The 21,597-nt window shown below is 43.0% G+C and overlaps 1 protein-coding gene across 1 annotated transcript in view; it reads left to right on the top strand.

Moving 5' to 3' along the window:
* The window catches only part of ptprga (protein tyrosine phosphatase receptor type Ga), a 309,383-nt gene that overhangs the window by 187,141 nt on the left and 100,645 nt on the right, over positions 1 to 21,597 (top strand). Inside the window, exon 3 of the mRNA XM_052473373.1 lies at positions 21,171 to 21,353. Within this exon, the coding sequence (XP_052329333.1) occupies positions 21,171 to 21,353 (183 nt within the window). The remainder of the gene's footprint in view (positions 1 to 21,170; positions 21,354 to 21,597) is intronic.

Genomic DNA, 21,597 nt, shown 5'->3' with positions numbered 1-21,597 from the left:
TATCTCGGACCTGCCTGGTGTGTTCCTTGTTCTTCATGATGCTCTCTGCACTTTTAACGGACCTCTGAGACTATCACAGTGCAGGTGCATTTATACGGAGACATGATTACACACAGGTGGATTGTATTTATCATCATTAGTCATTTAGGTCAACATTGGATCATTCAGAGATCCTCACTGAACTTCTGGAGAGAGTTTGCTGCACTGAAAGTAAAGGGGCTGAATAATTTTGCACGCCCAATTTTTCCGTTTTTGATTTGTTAAAAAAGTTTGAAATATCCAATAAATGTCGTTCCACTTCATGATTGTGTCCCATTTGTTGTTGATTATTCACAAAAACATACAGTTTTATATCTTTATGTTTGAAGCCTGAAATGTGGTAAAAGGTCGCAAAGTTCAAGGGGGCCGAATACTTTCGCAAGGCACTGTATAATTTATGCTACGAAATCCAAGCGATTTTATTGGGGCAGTTCTCCCTCATGGCAAATAGCTGGCAATACAATCCAAACAATGTCCACGTGGCTTATGCGCCCGCAGAGATGCTAAGTAGTAAGTAACTGAACAGCTTGTTTTGAACAATATATTTTAGAAACAGGAACCTTTACACATTTAACATACTTTCATGAGCATTTAAAACATCATCCATGAATTCTATATTATACTGTATGTAGTTAAGCAATAAGGCATGAGGAGGTGTGGTATATGGCCAATATACCATGGCTAAGGGATGTTCTTAGGCACGATGCAGGAGTGTCTCTGAATGTCCTTGAGAGGCCCAGCCAGAGCCCGGACATGTCGGACATGTCAGACGGACATGTCAAAATGTGGAATTTTGGCACTTTAGCAAGTCTATTCATATAGAAAATATCTGCTTTATTGAGTTTTCCATGTTGTCTATATTAAAGGGCACTTCATTTAATAGAAATGGCTTTTAAAATTATATATTTGTGCTCTATTTCTACTGAAAATATCAAAAGGCACTTATTTGTTGGAACGACCCAGGTGTTATTTTGATTATTTTTAAAGTGCTCTGTCCTAAGCTGAAAACCGCCTGTCCAATTGGGTGGAGGGGTATAGGGTTTGTGAAGTAGTTTGTCATCACTGCAGCTGGCTAGTGGCTAGGAAATCCAGACAAAAGCAGATTTCCCATCTATTATGACTACTTGTTGACAGTTTCTTTGAAAACTAGGCTATGGAGGTTCACGAGTTAGATGTTTTCATGCTATTGAATGTGTGATGGAAATCTGAAGAATTCTGATGGTTTTCATGGTCTGCAGTTGTTACTTTCCTTCAACAAGATATCCTAGAATATTTGACACCCAAAATGACTAGTGTTCCTCTAATCTATTAGCATTGTCCGTGTGCATTTAGAGTAGTTAAGTGTACAAAGGCAGATTTACCATGGGTGTTACTGCTCATCAAAAGACTACAACCATCCTCGCTGCTGTGATTAGTTCTGCGCATACTCTGGTTACAGTCACTTTCCATTGCCGGGAAAAATGTTGCTTGCTAGAGCTGAATGGCAATCCAGCTGTGTTTTTCTGGGCTATGGATATGAGCCTGTTCACTAAATGATGTTCCGTATTATAAGTGTTTCCTGCAACCTGCAAGAGATCAGTTGTGGTGTCCAACATGCACATGATTTCCCCCCAATTATCTCAGATTGTGGAGTCTGTGTGTATGTGTATGTTTGTTTGTTTGTAGCTACACATAAAGTGTTATTTCTCTACTTTCCATACAGACTGCCCTTTTGATAGGCCTGTATTTTGATAGGCCTGTATTTTGATAGGCCTGTATTTTGACAGGCCTGTATTTTGACAGGCCTGTATTTTGATAGGCCTGTATTTTGACAGGCCTGTATTTTGATAGGCCTGTATTTTGACAGGCCTGTATTTTGATAGGCCTGTATTTCACTTTCTTTTCTTTCCATGTTACCTACATGTACATATTGTTATTTTACTGCTACTGTTTAATTATCTGTTACTTTTAAAACTTTTTTTACATAACACCTATTTTTCTTAACTTCTTAAAATGTTGTTGGTTACGGGCTTGTAAGTAAGCATCTCACTGTAAGGTGGTGTATTCGGCGCATCTGACAAATAACATTTGATTTGATGTTCTCCGATCCTTCTGTTCAACCTCCTCATAACAGGAAATACATCATTTTTATGTTTTCTTTAAAGTTGATAGTTTTAATAAAGCTTTAAGGTGGCAATCAGCAGTTGAAACAATAACCAAGTGTATTCCCCCGACCCAGTTTCAGTAAAAAGTTGAGGGAAGGGATGGGGTTGGAGAAATGTAACCACTCTCAAATTCATAGACATAACTATGGATGCAAGGACTGACCATGTATGATATCAAAATTATACTTTTAACCATGTTTTGATGCTTTATAGTGTTTGTTTAGATTTATTTTGTATACAAACATTGGAGTACAAGCTTATATTTTAGGTTCTGATGGGTTAGGACTGTTGAACTAAGCTCATATATAAGTTATATTCTTCAATAATCAATGGTTCCATATCATTCGTTTATAAGTCCAAATGGACGTAGCAATTGCAGATTTCACCTTTAACATATACTTTTATAGGGATTCAAATATGACATTTTTTAAAGCCTTTCCTTATAACCCCTAAACAAATTACAAATGACAAGACTGACAAGATGTGACAAGACTGAACATTCAAAACACAGAGCGGAAAGGTTATTTATCCTGAGGAGTTTAGGACCTGTCTCTATTTTCCTCCACTAGCCTTTGTCTGTATGTTAGGACTAAACATTGTCTGCCATGTTGAATCACAAGCGTAAACCCCACTGACGCTAGTTGAGTTTGTTTTTCACAGAAAGAATGAGATTGCCCTGGCATTACGGCTTCCATTAGATCCCCTACATTCTCTCCATGCAGTTGTTTTCAGTACATTTTAATTAGAATGAGTACATTTCTCTAAGGTTCATTATCCCCACCTGCCGCTCTGCCTTTGATCTCTAGACCTTGCTTTCTTGGCCTTAACACTTTTGAAATATTGCATGAGCACTACCCAATTACCCTTTAATGTCAACTAAGTGCCTTTGTCAGTGTGAGTGATATTGTGAGTGTGGCTGTGCGCACGGTCCCCCCACCCGTGTTTCTCTGTTAGTCCAACCCGCTGAGTGGTGCTGGGCAGTAACTAGGAGTTAATGAGAAGAGTCCAGCCTGGTCTCAGGGACCTCATTTGGAAGAAGTATCCATCAGTCTTTCTTTGCTTATCGGCGCACATCTAAAGACAAATTCTATTTTTTTTCATTCACTGATTTAAAAAAAATATATTCTCATGAAAGGGTTTGGAAAAACACGTCCATCATTTTGAAAATCTAAAACTGTGTTATTACTTAACGAGGCAAGATGTTGTCATTGAGATTCAGGGCTGTCTAATTAAATTGCAGAGGCAGTAGTGGCATGGAAGCAGTGAACATGCTTTCACATGCATAAGGCCTGTGTGTAATAAATCTCTGAGCCCTGTCCTTCCTCCATCTCCCTGAGAACTGAGTGTTCCACACACCCTGCTTTAAAATCAGCGGATTACACTGAATCCTCATCAAGGTCACCCCTGGAGGCATGTTCTGTGTGTGTGTGTGTGTGTGTGTGTGTGTGTGTGTGTGTGTGTGTGTGTGTGTGTGTGTGTGTGTGTGTGTGTGTGTGTGTGTGTGTGTGTGTGTGTGTGTGTGTGTGTGTCTTAGCAAGTGTGCATTTTTGCACATGTATCTATATTCATCTATCTTCTTAGGGTGTTTTCTTTTCTCTGCTATAGGGACACACTGCTAGGCTTGGCCTCCTTGGTGATCAGTCCCTCACTCACCTCATTAAATTGCCACCTTAGTCTAAATTATTCAGGGCATTTAACACTTTTTCAGGCTCTGTCTCCTGCAGTCTGATTAGTGCCATTTCTCACGTGGCTCTGATGTGCCTCGTATCTGGAAAAGTGTGCTGTGCGTTGTGGAAGGTGACAAGGCCTGACGGGCGGAACCATTTATGTATCTGTTATGTGATGATGAAAACCGTCAGCCCAGTCTGCCTCACTATCTGAATGGCCTTGTTCTCTGGGATGGAACATACAGAACATTGCAGATGGAAATGAATTGTACTGAAGAAAACTATTGTACAAACAAGAGATGGAGTAGCTTGACTCTAGACATGCTGAAAGGCTGAAAACAGAGAGACTGCTTCCTGAAGTGCATCATCAGCCTCCAAAGCTAACATCATTTGGCCAATCAACCACAGCAGATCCACTTGAATGCAGATGTTGACCAAGCCCATTAAGTAAATAGAAGAGTAATTGATTACAATCAATACTCTACCTTTTCAAGTGTGGTATGTCCAATGATTAGGAGCAGGCTCAGAGGACACATTGTGCATCTCTGCTTCTCAGCTTGTATGAAAAGTGAGGTCATGTGGAGTCTTCAGATTAACCCATTGAATCCTGTGTGGCTTGATCCTCTATGTGTGTGATGTTTGTGTCTCTGAGCCCAGCACAACTCCTCAGATGCAAGAGCATGTTTAATTAAGCATATCATGAGCACGCTTAATTCAGCATGACAGTGTCAGGGCCACAGCACTGATCAATTGGACAAATCAACTGGCTGGGAGAAAGGGACAAGGTAAAGAGGCTCATTTCCTTGTCTCCTTAGAGTAGGGGTTTCAAATTCAGGCCATGGAGGCCCTAGTGTCAGCTGGGGTTTGTTTTTTCCTTTCAATTAAGATCTAGACAACCAGGTGAGGGGAGTTCCTCACTAATCAGTGACCTTAATTAGTCAATCTAGTACAAAGGAGGAGCAAAAATCCACAGACACTCACCCTGCGTGGAATGAGTTTGACACTTGCCTTAGAGGTGCTCTCACTTAGCCTTTGTTCAGAACACAGAGCAGGTGAATGGGAGGAGACAGGGTGAAGGAGTTGATTTATAGACTATTGAGATGCGGCCTTACATTTTGTTTTGTTTCTGTGCCAACCATGTGGTTGGAGCTTTTAGTCAATGTGATGGTTAGTAAATGGAGGCGTTGATAAGTGTTAGAGTGATGCTTTCCATGTTAAAAACCACAGGTTTAACCAAGAACATTCAGAGCTTAAATGATAAGGGAAGGCCATTCACACATCCCAATGTAATACGTGTGTGTGTGTGTGTGTGTGTGTGTGTGTGTGTGTGTGTGTGTGTGTGTGTGTGTGTGTGTGTGTGTGTGTGTGTGTGTGTGTGTGTGTGTGTGTGTGTGTGTGTGTGTGTGTATATCCCTTTTCTTGAACAGGCACAGTGTTCCATGTCTCTATATTCTGAATGGCTTTCACGCCTCAGAGAATGTGAAGAGAAGGTGTGTGTGTGTGTTGGAGAGAGTGAGTTCTTCCTCTATAAAGCAGGCTGCCATGGTGTCTGAGATCCTGTCATCACTGCTAAAAGTGTCAGGCAGAAAATTAATTAAGTAGGGTCTGCTGATGGGTGAGAGCAGGGGCTATGGCGGCACTAACCAGGCCGTCAGCCCCTGTTTCAGGGCCCACGCTGGAAAGGAAAGGCCTAGCCACTCTGGTCTGACGGGTACATAATGAAGGTGTCTGCTCCCCTTTTACCAAGCCTGACTCATTAAATGGATTTTCTGCACAGGGTCAGAGAGATAGTCAATTTAGCCAGCAGGGACAGAGCCAGGCCGAACAGGAAACAGGAAGGGCAGGAAGGCCTCCTCCCCCCAAGAAGACCCCATTGTCTACCTCCCATCTCTTCCACCTCATATCATCTTTCTCTCTATGTATTTCTTTCTGAATGGACATTTAAACAGTCTTACTTACAGTAGCAAATCATTTGCATAGACCTCACAAAACTATTTTCATATTAGAGCATAGTTCTGAAGTTCAAAGTCTTCAACATCTTTTATGTATGATTTTCATTTCATTAATGTATGGTTTCATTTCATAATACTCTTAGGTAATCTTAAATACACCCACCCTTCGAGGAGGGGAAGTGTAACTTCAAAGACCAAAGCTACAGACGTGGAAGGTTAGCAGGGTTCACTCTCTTCCCAATCCCTTCTGGGGGGGAAACCTGGAAAGTGACAAGAACATTACATTTGAGCTTTATAATTCGGAGGCTGGTGCAGAGGCGGTCTTGTCAAAGTCAGGACTGTGAGGGAACTGTCATGCAAGAGAGGTGAATTTGATGGGAATTGGCAGGCAGATTATGGATGTAGCATTTGCGGCCCTGGCACAGGCGTGTTGTGTCCACTTGACGGCCGGACTGCTGCTATTGTGTGTCAGATCTCTCTGCCGGATTGACTGACATCACAAAAGCCCAAGGCGCATTTTACCTGACAGTCAAGCTTCATTGGTAGTTTAAATACCTCCCCCGTTGTCTCCCTCTCTCGCTCTCTTTTTCTAACTTGCTGTCTCTCTCTCTCTTCCTTCCTTTTTTTTGCTATACCTCTCCCTTCTCTTTCTCTTTCCTTGTTTCACCATTCCCTCCAGCAATTTCCTAATCCCAGGAGACGTCATCAAAGTGTGCCAAGTGCATTAATGATGTGTCTGTCTTTTAAGAGTAGAACATGCAACCTGGTGTCAGACTGTATTCTGGAGCACACACACACAGTGCAGGGACACCACAGTGTACAGAGGGACTTCACAATGCACATCACATTGCCATTTCTCAAGGGCCTCACTCTGATGTCTCAATCAAGCCGGTTGCACTTGAGTAGCGTGCAGGTTCTGACATGGCAGATCAAAGGGCAGGGAAGAATTGATTTTGAGGCGTCTCTACAGCTTCAAAATAAAAGCCCTTGGAATGAGCCGTGTTCACTGGCAGCAGGCAATAAGAGTATCCCCCAGGAACCATGTAGAGTGGGAGGGAGGTATTTAATGCGACACCACCCCATCCTCCACAGGAACCATGTAGAGAAGGGGGGGGGAGCTACTTATGTGCAACACCAGCCGTCCCTAGGAATTATGTGGAGGAGGAAGGAAGTCTTTAACACAGCACTCCCACTTAGCCCCCCACTGCGTGTTCAACGTGGTATTTCATGCTACATGAAATGCAGTCCCATAGAGACACAATAGGATCACATGAGCCGCATGCACACTTAGGCACTCAGCTCTTACTCCCTCTACCACTCCAGACCATCAAACACCCATATTGAATAGCTAGATTTATGGAGTTCTATGTGCTGATCTGAGTTTCACACAGTGAGGGAATTTTATCCATAAAAAATGTACTGCAGTAAGATGCAGGGAGTGAGGCAGAGGAGAGGGAGGAGAAAGCAATGTGAGCGAACATTCTCCAAGACCTCGGTCGGCACAAGCCCTGTGCTCCAATTGCTAATCAAACAGGGACACCACAGCGTGAGCAGGCATTAGTGGCCACGAGAGAGATAGAGAGACAGACAGAGAGAGAGAGAGAAAAAGACAAAGACAGGGGTAAACACAGACAGACAGAGAGACAATGAAACGCGGTGTCTGTCTGGCACCTGTCACTCTGGGCTGGCTGTGTAGACGTAGAGGCTGAGACTGCTACCTGAGAACAATACTAACTGTGGTGCGAGGGAGAAATGTAGGAGCTGATAAATGGTGTTTGAGACTTCAATGTGATTGATAGAGCTGCCTGCACTGTTCTGTGCTACCTCTACTACTGACTCCCTCTCCTCTTGCCCCAGGCCCAGCACCAGTCAGAGGTCCTCCTCACTGGAGCACAGATCACACCGCAGCCGGCCTTTTGTTCTCTCTCTCTCCTCCTCTCCTTCCCTCGTGCTCTGACTCTTCTCAGTACATTTATCTCATTACAGTCGTGGTATCTCCAGTGGCGTTTACAATGAAGTGTTAATCTCTCCTCTCATCAATCTTGGAGGCTCAGGAGTGCCGAGTCGCTCCCCCGAAAATGATGACTGGCACTTTTACTTGTTTGGAGAAATAAGTGTGGGGCTAAATTGAATTTTAATGGATTGTGCATCCCCAGTGAAAGGTGCAATCCATTATTTGATGATTGTAACGTTGTTTGCTGCTCATGTTGATTTATGATATGTATAGCATGACAGGCCAAAGGTTGCTGGGAATGGGAAGGAAGCTGCGTTGTGTTGATATCGTTTTTAAGTATGGCACAGAGGAGGGCTACGCTCAGGGCTCTGGGTAGGGGAGCGACTGCACTACAATGGCGTTTCTTTCTGTGTCCTGTACTAGCAAATAAGATTGATCCTTTCCACCAGCATTGCAGAAACACAGTTAATTGAACATGATACATGTATTCCTTTGATACAACAATATTAGCCCCTCCCAGGCACAAAGAGGCAGGAGTAAATAACGAATGACAGTTAACAGACAAAGCTCATTTATTTTCCACCTGCTCCTCTGTAGTGGATGTTGTCTGTTATGTGTCTCTCTTAAGTCTGTTTCTACTCAGAGGCCAACTGCTCTCTCTCTGTCTCTCATATCCTCCCTTAGGATCCGCCATCTGCTGATGATAAAATATGGAACCTGTCAAGAGCAGAGATGTTAGGAAGAAGTTAGCCAGATTGTCAGGACTGGAATATGTCATCATAAGGCATCTGCAGCATTAGTTTAGAGGCACAAAGGGTTTTACAGTCAAGTATTACATGATCCTTTCAAGACTTTACTTTGCTGTGAATGTGCAACGTGATGGCCAATCATTTTTGGGATAAGACAACATTTCAGAGTCTTTATAGCTCAACCCATTGTATGTTGCTGGAGTATTGCATCAGAACAGTTCAGCTTTATCACATTTATACATGTGTCTGCTTGATGTAATAGGATTTTTTCACTTTTGAGGAATAATTGTAATGGGAGGTTTGAGGGCGGAGATCAATCAAGCCGTGTAGGTAGTAGTCGTGTTATCCCAGGAGACCATTCGCCAGGAACTGAAAATCAATAAAGGCAGTTTAAAGGCCATTTTAGGGGCGGTCTCACTGGGCTCATACATCACCTCTCAATCTGCCATCGTATCTCCAAACAAATCCACAAAGGAGCCGTCGATACTCAGGGAATGACTTCACATGTGGGGGGGTGGACATCACAGGAACCTTAAAAAGCTGGTGTTGAAAAAAACGACTTTGTGATTTGCGGTCTTTGGATGCATTATGATGACAGCTGTCTTCAGTTTCTGTATTACTTGATGAAATGTGTAATATTTATATAATACCGTATAGGAGTCAGGAGTAGATCAGGTCAGCCATATCATAATGACCTCAGCCCTTTGTGATATGGAAATCATGCTGTGGTTAATGAACTGTCCCGTTCCTATAATTAACCCAGTGACTCATAACCCACCTGCCCTGCCAAGGTATGTATGACAAGGACCGTCACACATACCCATCCACAGCGTGCCATACAGGCAGAGGTCACAGTTAGTAAAGGAGAGGACGATCGACTTTCAGAACCGCAAAACTTTCATGGCACCGAGCGAAGAACAACAGCAGTAATAGAAACTGTGGCTTAACGTGCTCATCCCCTGCCTTAGCAGGCAGATGGAAGGCAGGTGCTGCCCTTGAATGTATTATTTGTGCCATCAATACAGAACACAGCGTAGTGGGGGAGAGAAAAACAACAGGTTGCTTTCACCATGTCGGTCAGAAAAACACTGCCAGACACCTCAGAATATAAAGCAATACGGACAGAGGTAGAGGGAGGCGGAATGACTCTGGAATCTAGAGCAGCTTGAATCTTTCAATTAAAATCACTCAATCAATAGGGATCTGAGTTGGGACCATCCCCCGTATTACTGTCTGTCTGTCTGGGTGTCTGTCTAGAGTGGAGGCCGTAAGGTCTGCTGTAATTTTGGGCTGCAGCTTTAGGAGAGGGCCAGCAGCGCTCCCCTGGGAGGGAACAGTCCCAATAAAAGAGGCAGAGGGGAGCCAATCAGCCACGACTGCTGCACTACCCTTACCTCTCTCCTCTAAACTCCCCTTCTCCCTCTCGCTCCCCCTCTCCCATCCAACCCACAACAGATACAGGGATCTGAAGAGACGAGGCAAATTAAAAACTGATATCCGCAGTGGTTGAAAATGGGTATGTGTGTGTGCGTGGATGGGTGGGTGTTGCAGTGTGTGGAGGAGGCTTAGGAGGACCTTCTCAGTATGAAGGCTGAGAGGAAAGCAGGTGAGATAGAGAGGTGTGAGTGTCATTTCATAATAGATGAGCCATTACATCTAATGCCTGTATCCTTTTATCCCTGCACTGGGGAAGGGGCCTTTTGTCAGCCCCATCTCTCCGGGATATGGAGGCACACAGAATGTGTGTAGTTTAGAGAGCCTTCTGAAAGTAACACATTGCACAGTGTCACGTTGCAGGGATAACAGAACAGCGGAGTCTGGTTGTCAGGAGATTTGTGGTTGCCATGGCGAACGCCTAACTTGTTAAAGGCGAGAGGGAGAGGAAGAGGGGCTATAGGGCTAATGAATAGATGCCAATTAAGCCAATAGATGAGTTCCACAACCCAGCCACTCTCTGACAATGTCCACTCACACCAGAAAAGCATTAGTACTCTGTATGACAACAGAGAACAACCAATTGTTAAACCAGTGTCTTTATTTGAGGTCTTTACAGTATATTTTAGTAGCCACAATTGTGATTTGATGTTCTTATCCTCTGGTATTGTGGTGGCAGTGAGGAAATAACTTTGAACTTGGAAACTGTCCCTTTTTTCTGTTGTTGCAGAAGATGAGATCTTGCCACAGGCACTCTATTGCTGGATATCTTTATGTCCCTCCTCCCATTCTGATTCTTCCTGCTTCTCCCCCCTCCTCTTACTTGGTTAAATCTCTTTGAAGTATTGCTAGAATTAGATTTTTCCTTCTTCGCTCAAGGGTCTTTCATTATATTGTATTTATCACAAGGAAATAAAAGGATGAGACAATGGAACAATTCAGAAACAATAACACAAAAGCAAACAGAAATGTAACCACTGGCAAGGTCAAATGATTATGATCTGTTGCCATGGAAATTGCAAATCATGCCGTATTTCATTGATGATAATGTATGCCATCACTATTGTTTCATGCACACATGTGCTGCAGTCTCTCTCTCACACACACACACACACACACACACACACACACACACACACACACACACACACACACACACACACACACACACACACACACACACACACACACACACACACACACACACACACACACACACACACACACACACACAGAGAGAGAGAGCTCACATATTGGGAGCAGGTGTTGTCAGACAGGCAGGAAGGTCAACCGATACTGCTGGGCTAGGTCAATACAGATCACAGGTACCCAGAGTGCTGGCTTACAGTAACTGTCTGCTGGCTGGGTGGTGTCAGGAACGTGCCCTTGTGCTCTTTGACCTTTATCCCATCATCCCTTTCAGGCAGGAGCTCTGGAGAGAGACATGGACCCTCGTATAAGAGACATGGACCCTTCATGCCAAGCAGTAGACTTTAAATCAGGCCTGGACCTAAAGAACTTAGACATTACTGGGGCAAAAGCTGGTTTGCCATTTTTTTTTTTGTAAAATCAAGACCAATAATTCATTTTTCAAAGTAACAAGTAAAATCAAACCAAATGAATCTGTGCCTGTTATCACACTTTCATTTTAGCTTTATATATAAGCTTGATATATATTTAATAAATGCATGCCATGTAACAACTTGAAATGGATGAACATAAATAAACAACAGAATCGCAACACACAAATTAAAACTCAAAAGCCTGGACTGTCAATCATTGAGAGCATGCCTAATTAAAAGCAATGAATTAGCTTATGAAAAGCAACCCCAAAACAAATCCACGTTAGTTCTCTATCAGCCAGGCCAGGCAGGCGAACAGTGACCTTCACTGTCATCGTCATCAGCATAATTGTCATCATCATCATCTTCATCATCGTCTACATCTACAGCAACACTACCGCTGTTTTCACCAACCGCTAGCACCACTATCACAGTGATTTGCTTGGCACTCGTTACTGCCCATGATTGTAGCTAAAAAAAGACCAAATGAACCGAGCGGTTTGTGAATAAATGATGTATTCATTTACAAGCCTGATTTGGCTACATTCATCTCTGGTTGTTCTAAGTGAAGGAATATGGAGATGGTGAAACAAGCGCAGCTTCGAACGCAATGACAGGAAGCTTAAGAAGATAAATGGCATCTTTCGTCTCAGTCAAAGCACAAAGTCTACCGGGGAGGAGAATATGTTACATCAACTTAATGACTCGAGCCACTGAAGAAAGGAGCACAGAAACACAAGCATAACGTCACTAACTGCTCACATTCACTGACTACTGTGCCCACTGCTGAGCTAGAGGAAGAGGATATTCTAGGTGGTGGAGGCGTAAGGCAAGACCCTCACTTCGATTCAGAATGGTTTGGAATAGCACATTTAATAGCCTTTATTCCTGTTTACACAGCACAATTGTCTTAGATTGCCTAGTAAAATATATATATATATATATATAATATGAAGTGATCATTATTCATGCTGTGCTGATAAGGGTTTAGTAGACAGTGTGTGTAGTGGAGATGATTGAAACTAGTTCTGTGTTTCCTTTCCTTAATTTGGCCTCAGTGTGTGTTACTCTGTTTTTCCCAGAGAGACACAGTATATCCACTCCCAAATGACATGATTGGTTGGGCTGGATGGGGAAGGATGGGGTGACAACAGCATTGTGTGTGAGGGAAGTGGGATATTTTCCTACGGAATCGGTGTATGCGTGTTTGTTTTAGTCCATTTTTTGTGGGAGTATCTTTCTGTGTGACTGTTTTTCAATCTGTTCATGCTCGGTTGAATGGTCAGATAGGATTAACGCGTGTATCGATGGAGTAGTGAAAATGAGTGGGGGAAGTGTGAAATCAGTTTGTATTGTCTCTCTGCACATGTGTACACACTATAAGTCTGTGTTTATTCATGTGTGGCTGTATTCCGGGGTTTACGGTGTACTGGGTTTTGTGTTTGGGTATGTGTGTTTGGGTATGTGTGAGGAGTTGTACAGTACGTTATAGTGTGTGTATTGGGGCCATAAGGATGTTTGATGCGAAGCAGAGCAGGGGACAGCTGTGGAATAGACAGTGACAGCATCCTTACATGCTTAAGGGGCCTGTCAGGGATCCGCTAGCACTGTGGATGCTGCGGCGCTCTCCACACACACACACACACACACACACACACACACACACACACACACACACACACACACACACACACACACACACACACACACACACACACACACACACACACACACACACACACACACACACACACAACATCTCTAATTAAGGCTGAGTGGCAGGACAGCCCAGCAGACATCCCGTTTTCCCCCCATATGTCCACGGGTCTGACTAACACATCCCACTGTCTGGGAATAGTCCCTGTACCCAAGGTGAGAGGAGTCAGTGTGTGAGCAGCTAGAGGGATGTATGAGGGCTGTTTAGGCCATCTAGGGAAATAGATTTAGCCGATTCGGCTACGTTTTATTCCTCAATATTTGACTCCCATTGTAAACGCATAATGTGAATTGAATAACCCAAGGACATCCGTCAATGATAATGATAGTTTGCTCGGAGATGTGTAATGGAGGTCGAGAGGCATGGTGGTGAGAAAGGGGTATGCAGCCGCCTGCACATCATCTGTTGACGTATTTCACCGGAACTGCATTAATATAATGATTTACATATTCCAGAGCATGTTTTTTTGAGTTGTCAACATTTCCCAGTTGACTCACTTATACACAGTCCTGTTTTCTTTGATTGTAACCACCTAATCATTGTCTGCTGCTGTAATTCCCTTCACTAGCTTATTAAAGCCTCATTCCATAAAGCTGGCAAATGTCAGGTCTTCTTGACACCTATGTGATAGTGCATTTTATGGCCACAAGGCATGTTTTACGAGCAACCTCTAATGCCACCACTGACAACAACATTCTCCACCTCTCCTTCATTGGGGCAGCAGTGGCTCAATAGACAAACACAGTGTGCTTAAACTAATAACACACAAATTACTTAATTTTTCTTGTCTATATTGAATACATAATTTAAACATTCACAGTGTAGATTGGAAAAAGTATGTGAACCCCGAGGCTAATGACTTCTCCGAAAACTAATTGGAGTCAGGAGTCAACTAACCTGGAGTCGAATCAATGAGACGAGATTGGAGATTTTGGATCGAGTTGCCCAGCCCCGTAAAAAAACACTCAAAATTAGTTTGCATTGCCTGATGTGAACCATGCCTCGAACAAAAGAGATCCCAGAAGACCCAAGATTAAGAATTGTTGCCTTGCATAAAGCTGGAAAGGGTTACAAAAGTATCTCTAAAAGTCAGTTCACGGTGTCGTGTCTTTACTATCATTAAATTGAAGACTTCGTTTTTTATCAAAGATACTCTGTAATTAGTATTATGCGATCAAACTGATTAATCATGTACCGTAATTAACTAGGAAGTCGGGGCACCAAGGAAAATATTCAGATTACAAAGTTATAATTTCCCAATATAACCTTTCAGATATTTTCATATCTGATCAATAGTCTTCTGATTAATGAATTTTTTATTTAACTCACGTTAGTCTCATTCCAAACGTCGTAAATTGTTGGTTATATGCAGAACCCAGGCTTCACTATGAGTCATCCATACATCAATTGTCTTAAATCCTTGATTTTTTTTACTAACTAAGTAATTCACAGAAATGCATAAACAAAACAACAAGGTAAATACGGTTACAAGAAGTGACAGGAGGATGTGCCCTAGTGGGCTAAACCGGAAGTGGTGGTCAACTGAGATGAGACACTACAAAGTTGATAATTATAACAATTGAAATGCTAATCCTTTACACATGAACGCTCACTCATTCAGGAACAATTGTAATCAATATATATATATTTACGCTCAGTGTGTCGTCTTGATCGCTGTTGAAAAGTTTGTTTCTTTTGGAGATTTGTCTCGGTCTCTGTCGCGGTTATAGTGGTTAGTCAGAGTGACATTCATTCATGTTGTTGTAGAATGGATGTTTCGGTGGTTGTCGTTCTTCGTGTTCAATGATACCGAATTAATAGCTGCAGACTAGTAATTCATATCAAAGACTTGTTCTTATTCTGTCGGTATCGATAGTCTAAGAGTTTAACCACGTGGTATGGTTAAAAGATTCAGCAATGGTCTGCAACCTTCGTCCTGCCGTGATTGAGAGAAACACGGTCTACTTGAGAATTTCGCAAAGTTGGATTTTATTCGGAATTGCAGAAAAGAGGCTGTCCCAGGATGCCTGATCCAAACTGGGCTCAGGGGCAGTCCTCTGATTTAGGTAAACTCAAAAGGGAATTGGAGTTTCCTTCATTAAACAGTCCAAAATCACATTACACAATTTTACAAATAGTATCATACTCACTCATTCATCTTATACAGCAATTAGATGTAAACCTCATATCTGAGACTATTATATAAACAGCGTTATGGTAATGTGGCCACACCGTCTCCGATGAGCTTCCCCAAGTTGTAACAAACGGACCAGTTCGTAGCTGGATTCTTCACCGATCTTTAATACCTTCTCCGGAACATGAAATTTGTTCGAACCTCAAGTTCTGTGAGGTGGAAGAAATTCCTTTGTTCTCTATGATAATTCACTCTCTCTTATACTGTGTGGCCATGAGGCAGGGTCTTCTCCTTAGGAATTTACGACCTCTCTCTGACCACAGCAGTCTGGTTGTAGAAGCAGAGAGCAGGGGATGGTGCTCGCTGTACCCAAAGAGGGCAACGTCATGACAACGGTATGACAAATTGTCTATAAATGGAGGAATTTCAGCACTGTTGCTACTCTCCCTAGGAGTGGCCGTCCTGCAAAGATGTCTGCAAGAGCACAGCACAGAATGCTCAATGAGGTTAAGAAGAATCCTAGAGTGTCAGTTAAAGAGTTACATAAATCTCTGGAAGATACTAACATCTCTTTTGACAAGTCTACGATACGTAAAACACTAAACAAGAATGGTGTTCATGGGAGGACACCATGGAAGAAGCTACTGCTGTCCAAAGAACATTGCTACACGTCTGAAGTTCACAAAAGAGCACCTGGATATTAAATATTCTGTGGACAGATTAAACTAAAGTTGTGTTGTTTGGAAGGAACACACAAGACTATGTGTGGAGACACAAAATCACAGCACACCAACAGCAAAACCTCATCCCAGCTGTAAACTATGGTGGAGGGAGCATGATGGTTTGGGGCTGCTTTGCTGCCTCAGGGCCTGGAAAGCTTGCTATCATCGATGGAAAAATGAATTCCCAAGTTTATCAAGATGTTTTGTAGGAGAATGTAAGTCAATATGTCCGCCAACTGAAGCTCAACAGAAGTTAGGTGATGCAACAGGACAACAACCCAAAAGGCAGAAGTAAATCAACAACAGAATGGCTTCAACAGAAGAAAATACGCCTTCTGGAGTTGCCCAGTCAGTCCTGACCTCAACCCGAGATGCTGTGGCACGACCTCAAGAGAGCTGTTCACACCAGACATTCCAAGAATATTCTAAAGGGTTCTCACACACACTCTCTCTCTCTCTCTCTCTCTCTCTCTCTCTCTCTCTCTCTCTCTCTCTCTCTCTCTCTCTCTCTCTCTCTCTCTCTTTCAAAAATGTCTCTGCCACATCCCCATCCCAGTTCAAATGTACCTTGCGTAATTGGTTACAGTGATAGCCATTGCAATAGGTGTTGTTGGAGAGGGTGCAGTAGGCTGTGTATTTTCCTCTGTCCTCCAGGTGTAGAGGATTTGAGAGGGGCTTCTCTCGTGCTGGCTGCACTGGGAGATTACATATAATACCTTGACTGACTCAATTGGGCCTTTCCTGGCAAGGCAGAGATCACTAAAATACCAGCAGACTTCTCATAGCATTGATTTCTGCCATTTCCCACTAATCTTGATGGAATCACGGCTCTAAGAGAGGACCATAGAGCTTCCTGAAATAGGTCCTGGAAAAACGGGTGGGAGTTTGAAGTGTGGAGCCTTGTGCTCCAATGTTATTTCGACAAAATGCTTTTCTGCATAACATCCTTTTGTGCTTTGTTCTCTTCCTTGGAGAATGGCATATTTTTTCCAAAGGCAAATTCCCCCTAAGGTGTGTTTGCTTTTGTGTAACAATGCTGTCTTTGGGCAAACGTTTCATAATTGTGCTCTTTAAGCAGCCTCACACAATTATGGTTTTGTTTATGCAGACAATTGGAATATGGCAGTTTTTCAATATGAAATGAGCAAGGTCGCGAGCGCTGAGGCTGTTGAAGAAATCGCTCTTAATTGACTGAAAAGCCTCAAGTCCCTGGAGGGTGAAAGCACCATAAAGGTGTATTTATGGTATTCATAATTCGCTGAAATAAAATGTGCATGCTCTCCAAAGAATCACAGACAAATGGCCATGAAAAATGAATGAAACATTAGAAATCTAAAACCCTCTCCCTGTTGACCTGAGTATATGATTATGCATGTCGCAAGCCATTTTCTTCTGATTATGTTTCTGCCTTGTGTCTGGTTGTCAGGGAGATCAGTATGTATTACCCCTCCACTCTGTGAGTGTGATATACAGTGTTCAAATGTATAGGAAACAGGGAAATTCACTCTTCTAGTGCCAATATGGCCCTCTTCTCATTCAGGTGGCCTTCTCTGTTTTTTCCTTCACCCCTCCATCCTCTCTCTCTTATGGTGACTATAGTTCGTCAGATATATTGGCCTCCTATCTCTCACAAGCCTACGAAATATTTTTCTGTGATTCTCAATCCATTCCTTTCACTATAAAATAAACTACAAGGCTTAACTGTCCCCAGAGAGATATAAGTAGAGTACATACCCCGTTGAAGTCCAGTTTGAGAACATTTTAAGGTGCACTGTGCAGAAATTGCTCATCCATTTCCTGTTTGCTAACATTCTAATAGTTTGCCTAATTTCAGTTTGTGACAAAACAAGCAAGTATAGTTTAGAGAATCATTGTACTATCTAAAATATATTTTCCAAAACCAAAAAGATTGTATTTTCAGCTGTTTGAAGCCAAAGCATAGAAATAATACATATAGAACAGATTGACCACTTCTTAGACTTGCTTTCAAGGAGAATGACAGATCTACAACTCTCATTTCTATGTGATTTTGGTCGGGCAGCCCAAAAAGTTACACATTGCAGCTTTAAGTGAAAAGAGGGACATAGTACGCGATTCATCCCTGGGAGGCGGAGGTCAGAGGGTAACGCAATGTTGATGTGACACCTGATGGCATGCTGATGGTTTTAGTTCCTAGCCGCATTAAAGCAATGACTAATGGCTTCATACCAGCTCTCCACTGCATTCATTACCAGGCCGCGGCTGCCTGGATCCATACCCTGCGCTCTCCTATATGAAATCCAGACCTCTTAAATCAATACACCCCAAGGCTAGGATAGGGAGTAGGAGAAGAGGATGCTTCCTAATTCAATGAAATAGACATTACCAAACGCACCGGACGCGCACAGGGCATGAGTAATCATAGACAAATTCATTTTAGAACCCCGGTAGCGCAGATGATGCTTTCAATTAGGGGTGCACTTTAGCCCAAGTGTTTATGATGCGGATTTAGGGGGTAGTAGGAGTGGGCAGAGTGAGAGGGAGTGGGCCCTGCCCCTTCCTTTCTTCCATCCTTAGGACAGAGGGCATCCAAAGCCTTCACTGTAGAGCACAGGTTGGTGATTCTTTTGGGGCCCACCATTTTCTTTTCATGTTTACTTTTTAAACACTTTTTAAACACAAAAAAACACTGTAAAATCACCAAGAATTTTGCTAAAATGAGTTTAATTTAGGAAATCTGTTCCCAAGTATTTCCACTAATAAAAAAAAGACGTGATCGTGTCTCAAGGTATGAAATGATTCTTATTGTCAAATACAATCTCTTTTTGGGCTTAGTTGTGGTCATTTTGCAGTATAAATGTTCCGGCCCCCGACCATCCACTCTGACAAAAATCAGCCCACGGCTAAATCTAGTTGCCTACCACTGCTGTAGAGAGAGGACAGGAGGACATACTGCAGGGGAAAGTCAATAGTACTCAAGGTTAGGACACAATGAAGCATATTTATTGGAGATAAGAATATGATATGACTGTACTGTAATGCCCGTTTTAAATCAAATGCTACATACAGTGTGTTGTGCAGTTGTACTCATTGTTTAAGGTTAAACAATTGATTTCTAAGTTCCTTGTATAATAAATTAAACGTGACATCCCATGTAATCTGAGTTTGTGTTTAGAGACAGGAACAGAGAGAGATGTTGTTTCTCATTGTGATGACGCTGATATTTTGCTCATGCTTCCAATTATTATGTGCACTAATATTATGTAGTTGCTAATATCTAAAGTTGTTCTGAATTTAAAATCAATGAAGTTGAATGTTTATGGGTATGGGCCAGGGTGCTGTTGTATACACTGAATCAGTTGAATGATATTGTACAGTATATTGATATGTTGTTGGGATATGTATGCCTTTGTTGAAATGTGTTGTTATAGTGTGTTATCCACATCCAAATTAATTCCCCTTCACTGGATACTAAAGAATCACTTGATTTCACTTGGCTGGCCTGGTGTTTTATGGTTGGATGGCTATGGAAAACTTACTGTGACCCCACACTGAGGAGACCAGGCCTGCTGTGGGTAGAGGAGAGGGACTATCTATATTATCCATCCCCCACTGTTTTCATGGCATTGACCCTGTCCTCTCCCTCTTTCCCTCCCTCACTTTCTGTCCTTCTCTCTGTTTGTTTTATCTGAGGGCGGTGGCAGCAGAATTATGACATCCGGCCTGCTCCTCTCCCTCTCTTGACTCTGTTCTATATGGAGGTGTCTGGTCTCGCCTTGGGACTTGCCACTCAGCTAAGAGTTTGGGGTTTCATCTCGGAGCACAGTGCCTTCACCTCTCCATTTGTTAGGAGGTGTAGCTTTGTTTCCTTTATGATAACTACCACATGCACATGTTTGAGTGTGTCAAGAACTGCAACGCTGCTGGGTTTTTCACACTCAACAGTTTCCCCTGTGTATCAAGAAGGGTCCACCACCCAAAGGACATCCAGCCAAATTGATTGTGGGAAGCATTGGAGTCAACATGGGCCAGCATCCCCGTGGAACGCTTTCGACACCTTGTAGTCCATGCCACGATGAATTGAGGTTGTTCTGAGGGCAAATAACTCGGCCTGGCTCGCAGTTGGCGTTCCAATTCATCTCAAAGGTGTTCGTTGGGTTTGAGGTTAGGGCTCTGTACAGGCCAGTCAAGTTCTTCCACACTGATCTCGACAAACCATTTCATTACGGACCTCGCTTTGTGCACGGGGGGCATTGTCATGCTGAAACAGGAGAGGGTCTTCCATAAACTGTTACCACAAAGTTGGAAGCACAGAATTGTCTAGAACGTCATTGTATGCTGTAGCGTTAAGATTTCCCTTCACCGGACCTAAGGGGCCTAGCCCAATCCATGAAAACAATCCCAGACCATTATTCCTCCTCCACCAAATTTTACAGTTGGCACTATGCAATGGGGCAGGTAGTGTTCTCCTGGCATCCACCAAACCCAGATTCATCCTTCGGACTACCAGATGGTGAAGCGTGAATCATCACGGCAAGGAACGCGTTTCCACTGCTCCAGAGTCCAATGCCGGCGAGCTTTACACCACCCCAGCCGACCATTGTCATTGCTCATGGTGATCTTAGGCTTGTGTATGGAAACCCATTTCATGAACAGTTCTTGTGCTGACGTTTCTTCCAGAGTCAGTTTAGAACTCGGTAGTGTGTTGCAACCGAGGAGAGATGATTTTTACGTGCAGCGCACTTGAGCACTCGGCGGTCCCGTTCTGTGAGCATGTGTGGCCTACCACTTCGGGGCTGAGCAATTGTTGCTCCTAGATTTTTCCACTTCACAATAACAGCACTTACAGTTGACCGGGGCAGCTGTAGCAGGGCAGAAATTTGACAAACTGACTTGTTGGAAAGGCATCCTATGACGGTGCCTCGTTTAAAGTCACTGAGCTCTTCAGTAAGGCCATTCTACTGCCAATTTTTGTCTGTTGAGATTGCATGGCTGTGTGCTCGATTTTATACACCTGTCAGCAACTGGTGTTGCTGAAATCCACTCATTTGAAGGGGTGTGCACATACTTTTGTATATATAGTATATATATTGTTTTGTTTCTTTCTTCTGGTCTAGGTACGTACGGGCCAGAGGAGGGCTGGTCATCAGCCTACCCAGAATGCAGACAGAGGAACCAGTCACCAATCAACATCGTAGACCAGGACACAAAGGTGTCCATGGAGTATCAGGAGCTCACTCTGGATGGATTTGAGACAGAGTCCTCCAACAAGACCTCAATGAAGAATACTGGTAAAACAGGTGAGATTCACCGTATCCCTGTCTGTTTAACCCCACCCTCCTTTCATTATGTATATATACAGGTAACTGCCAAAGAGTATTCAATTGGGTTGAGATAAAGTGTTCAATTGGGTTGAGATCTGGTGACTGAGACACTGAGACACACACAAACGAAGACACACACACAAACACTTTAAACCCCATATTCTCCTTTTAGACCACTGTTTCAAAGTCACTGAGATCTCTTCTTCTAGCCATGGTAGCC

The sequence above is a fragment of the Oncorhynchus keta genome, chromosome 21, assembly GCF_023373465.1.
Source record: "Oncorhynchus keta strain PuntledgeMale-10-30-2019 chromosome 21, Oket_V2, whole genome shotgun sequence".
NCBI lineage: Eukaryota > Metazoa > Chordata > Actinopteri > Salmoniformes > Salmonidae > Oncorhynchus > Oncorhynchus keta.
Note: the sequence above shows the minus strand (reverse complement) of the source record. Positions and strands in the feature narration are given on the sequence as shown.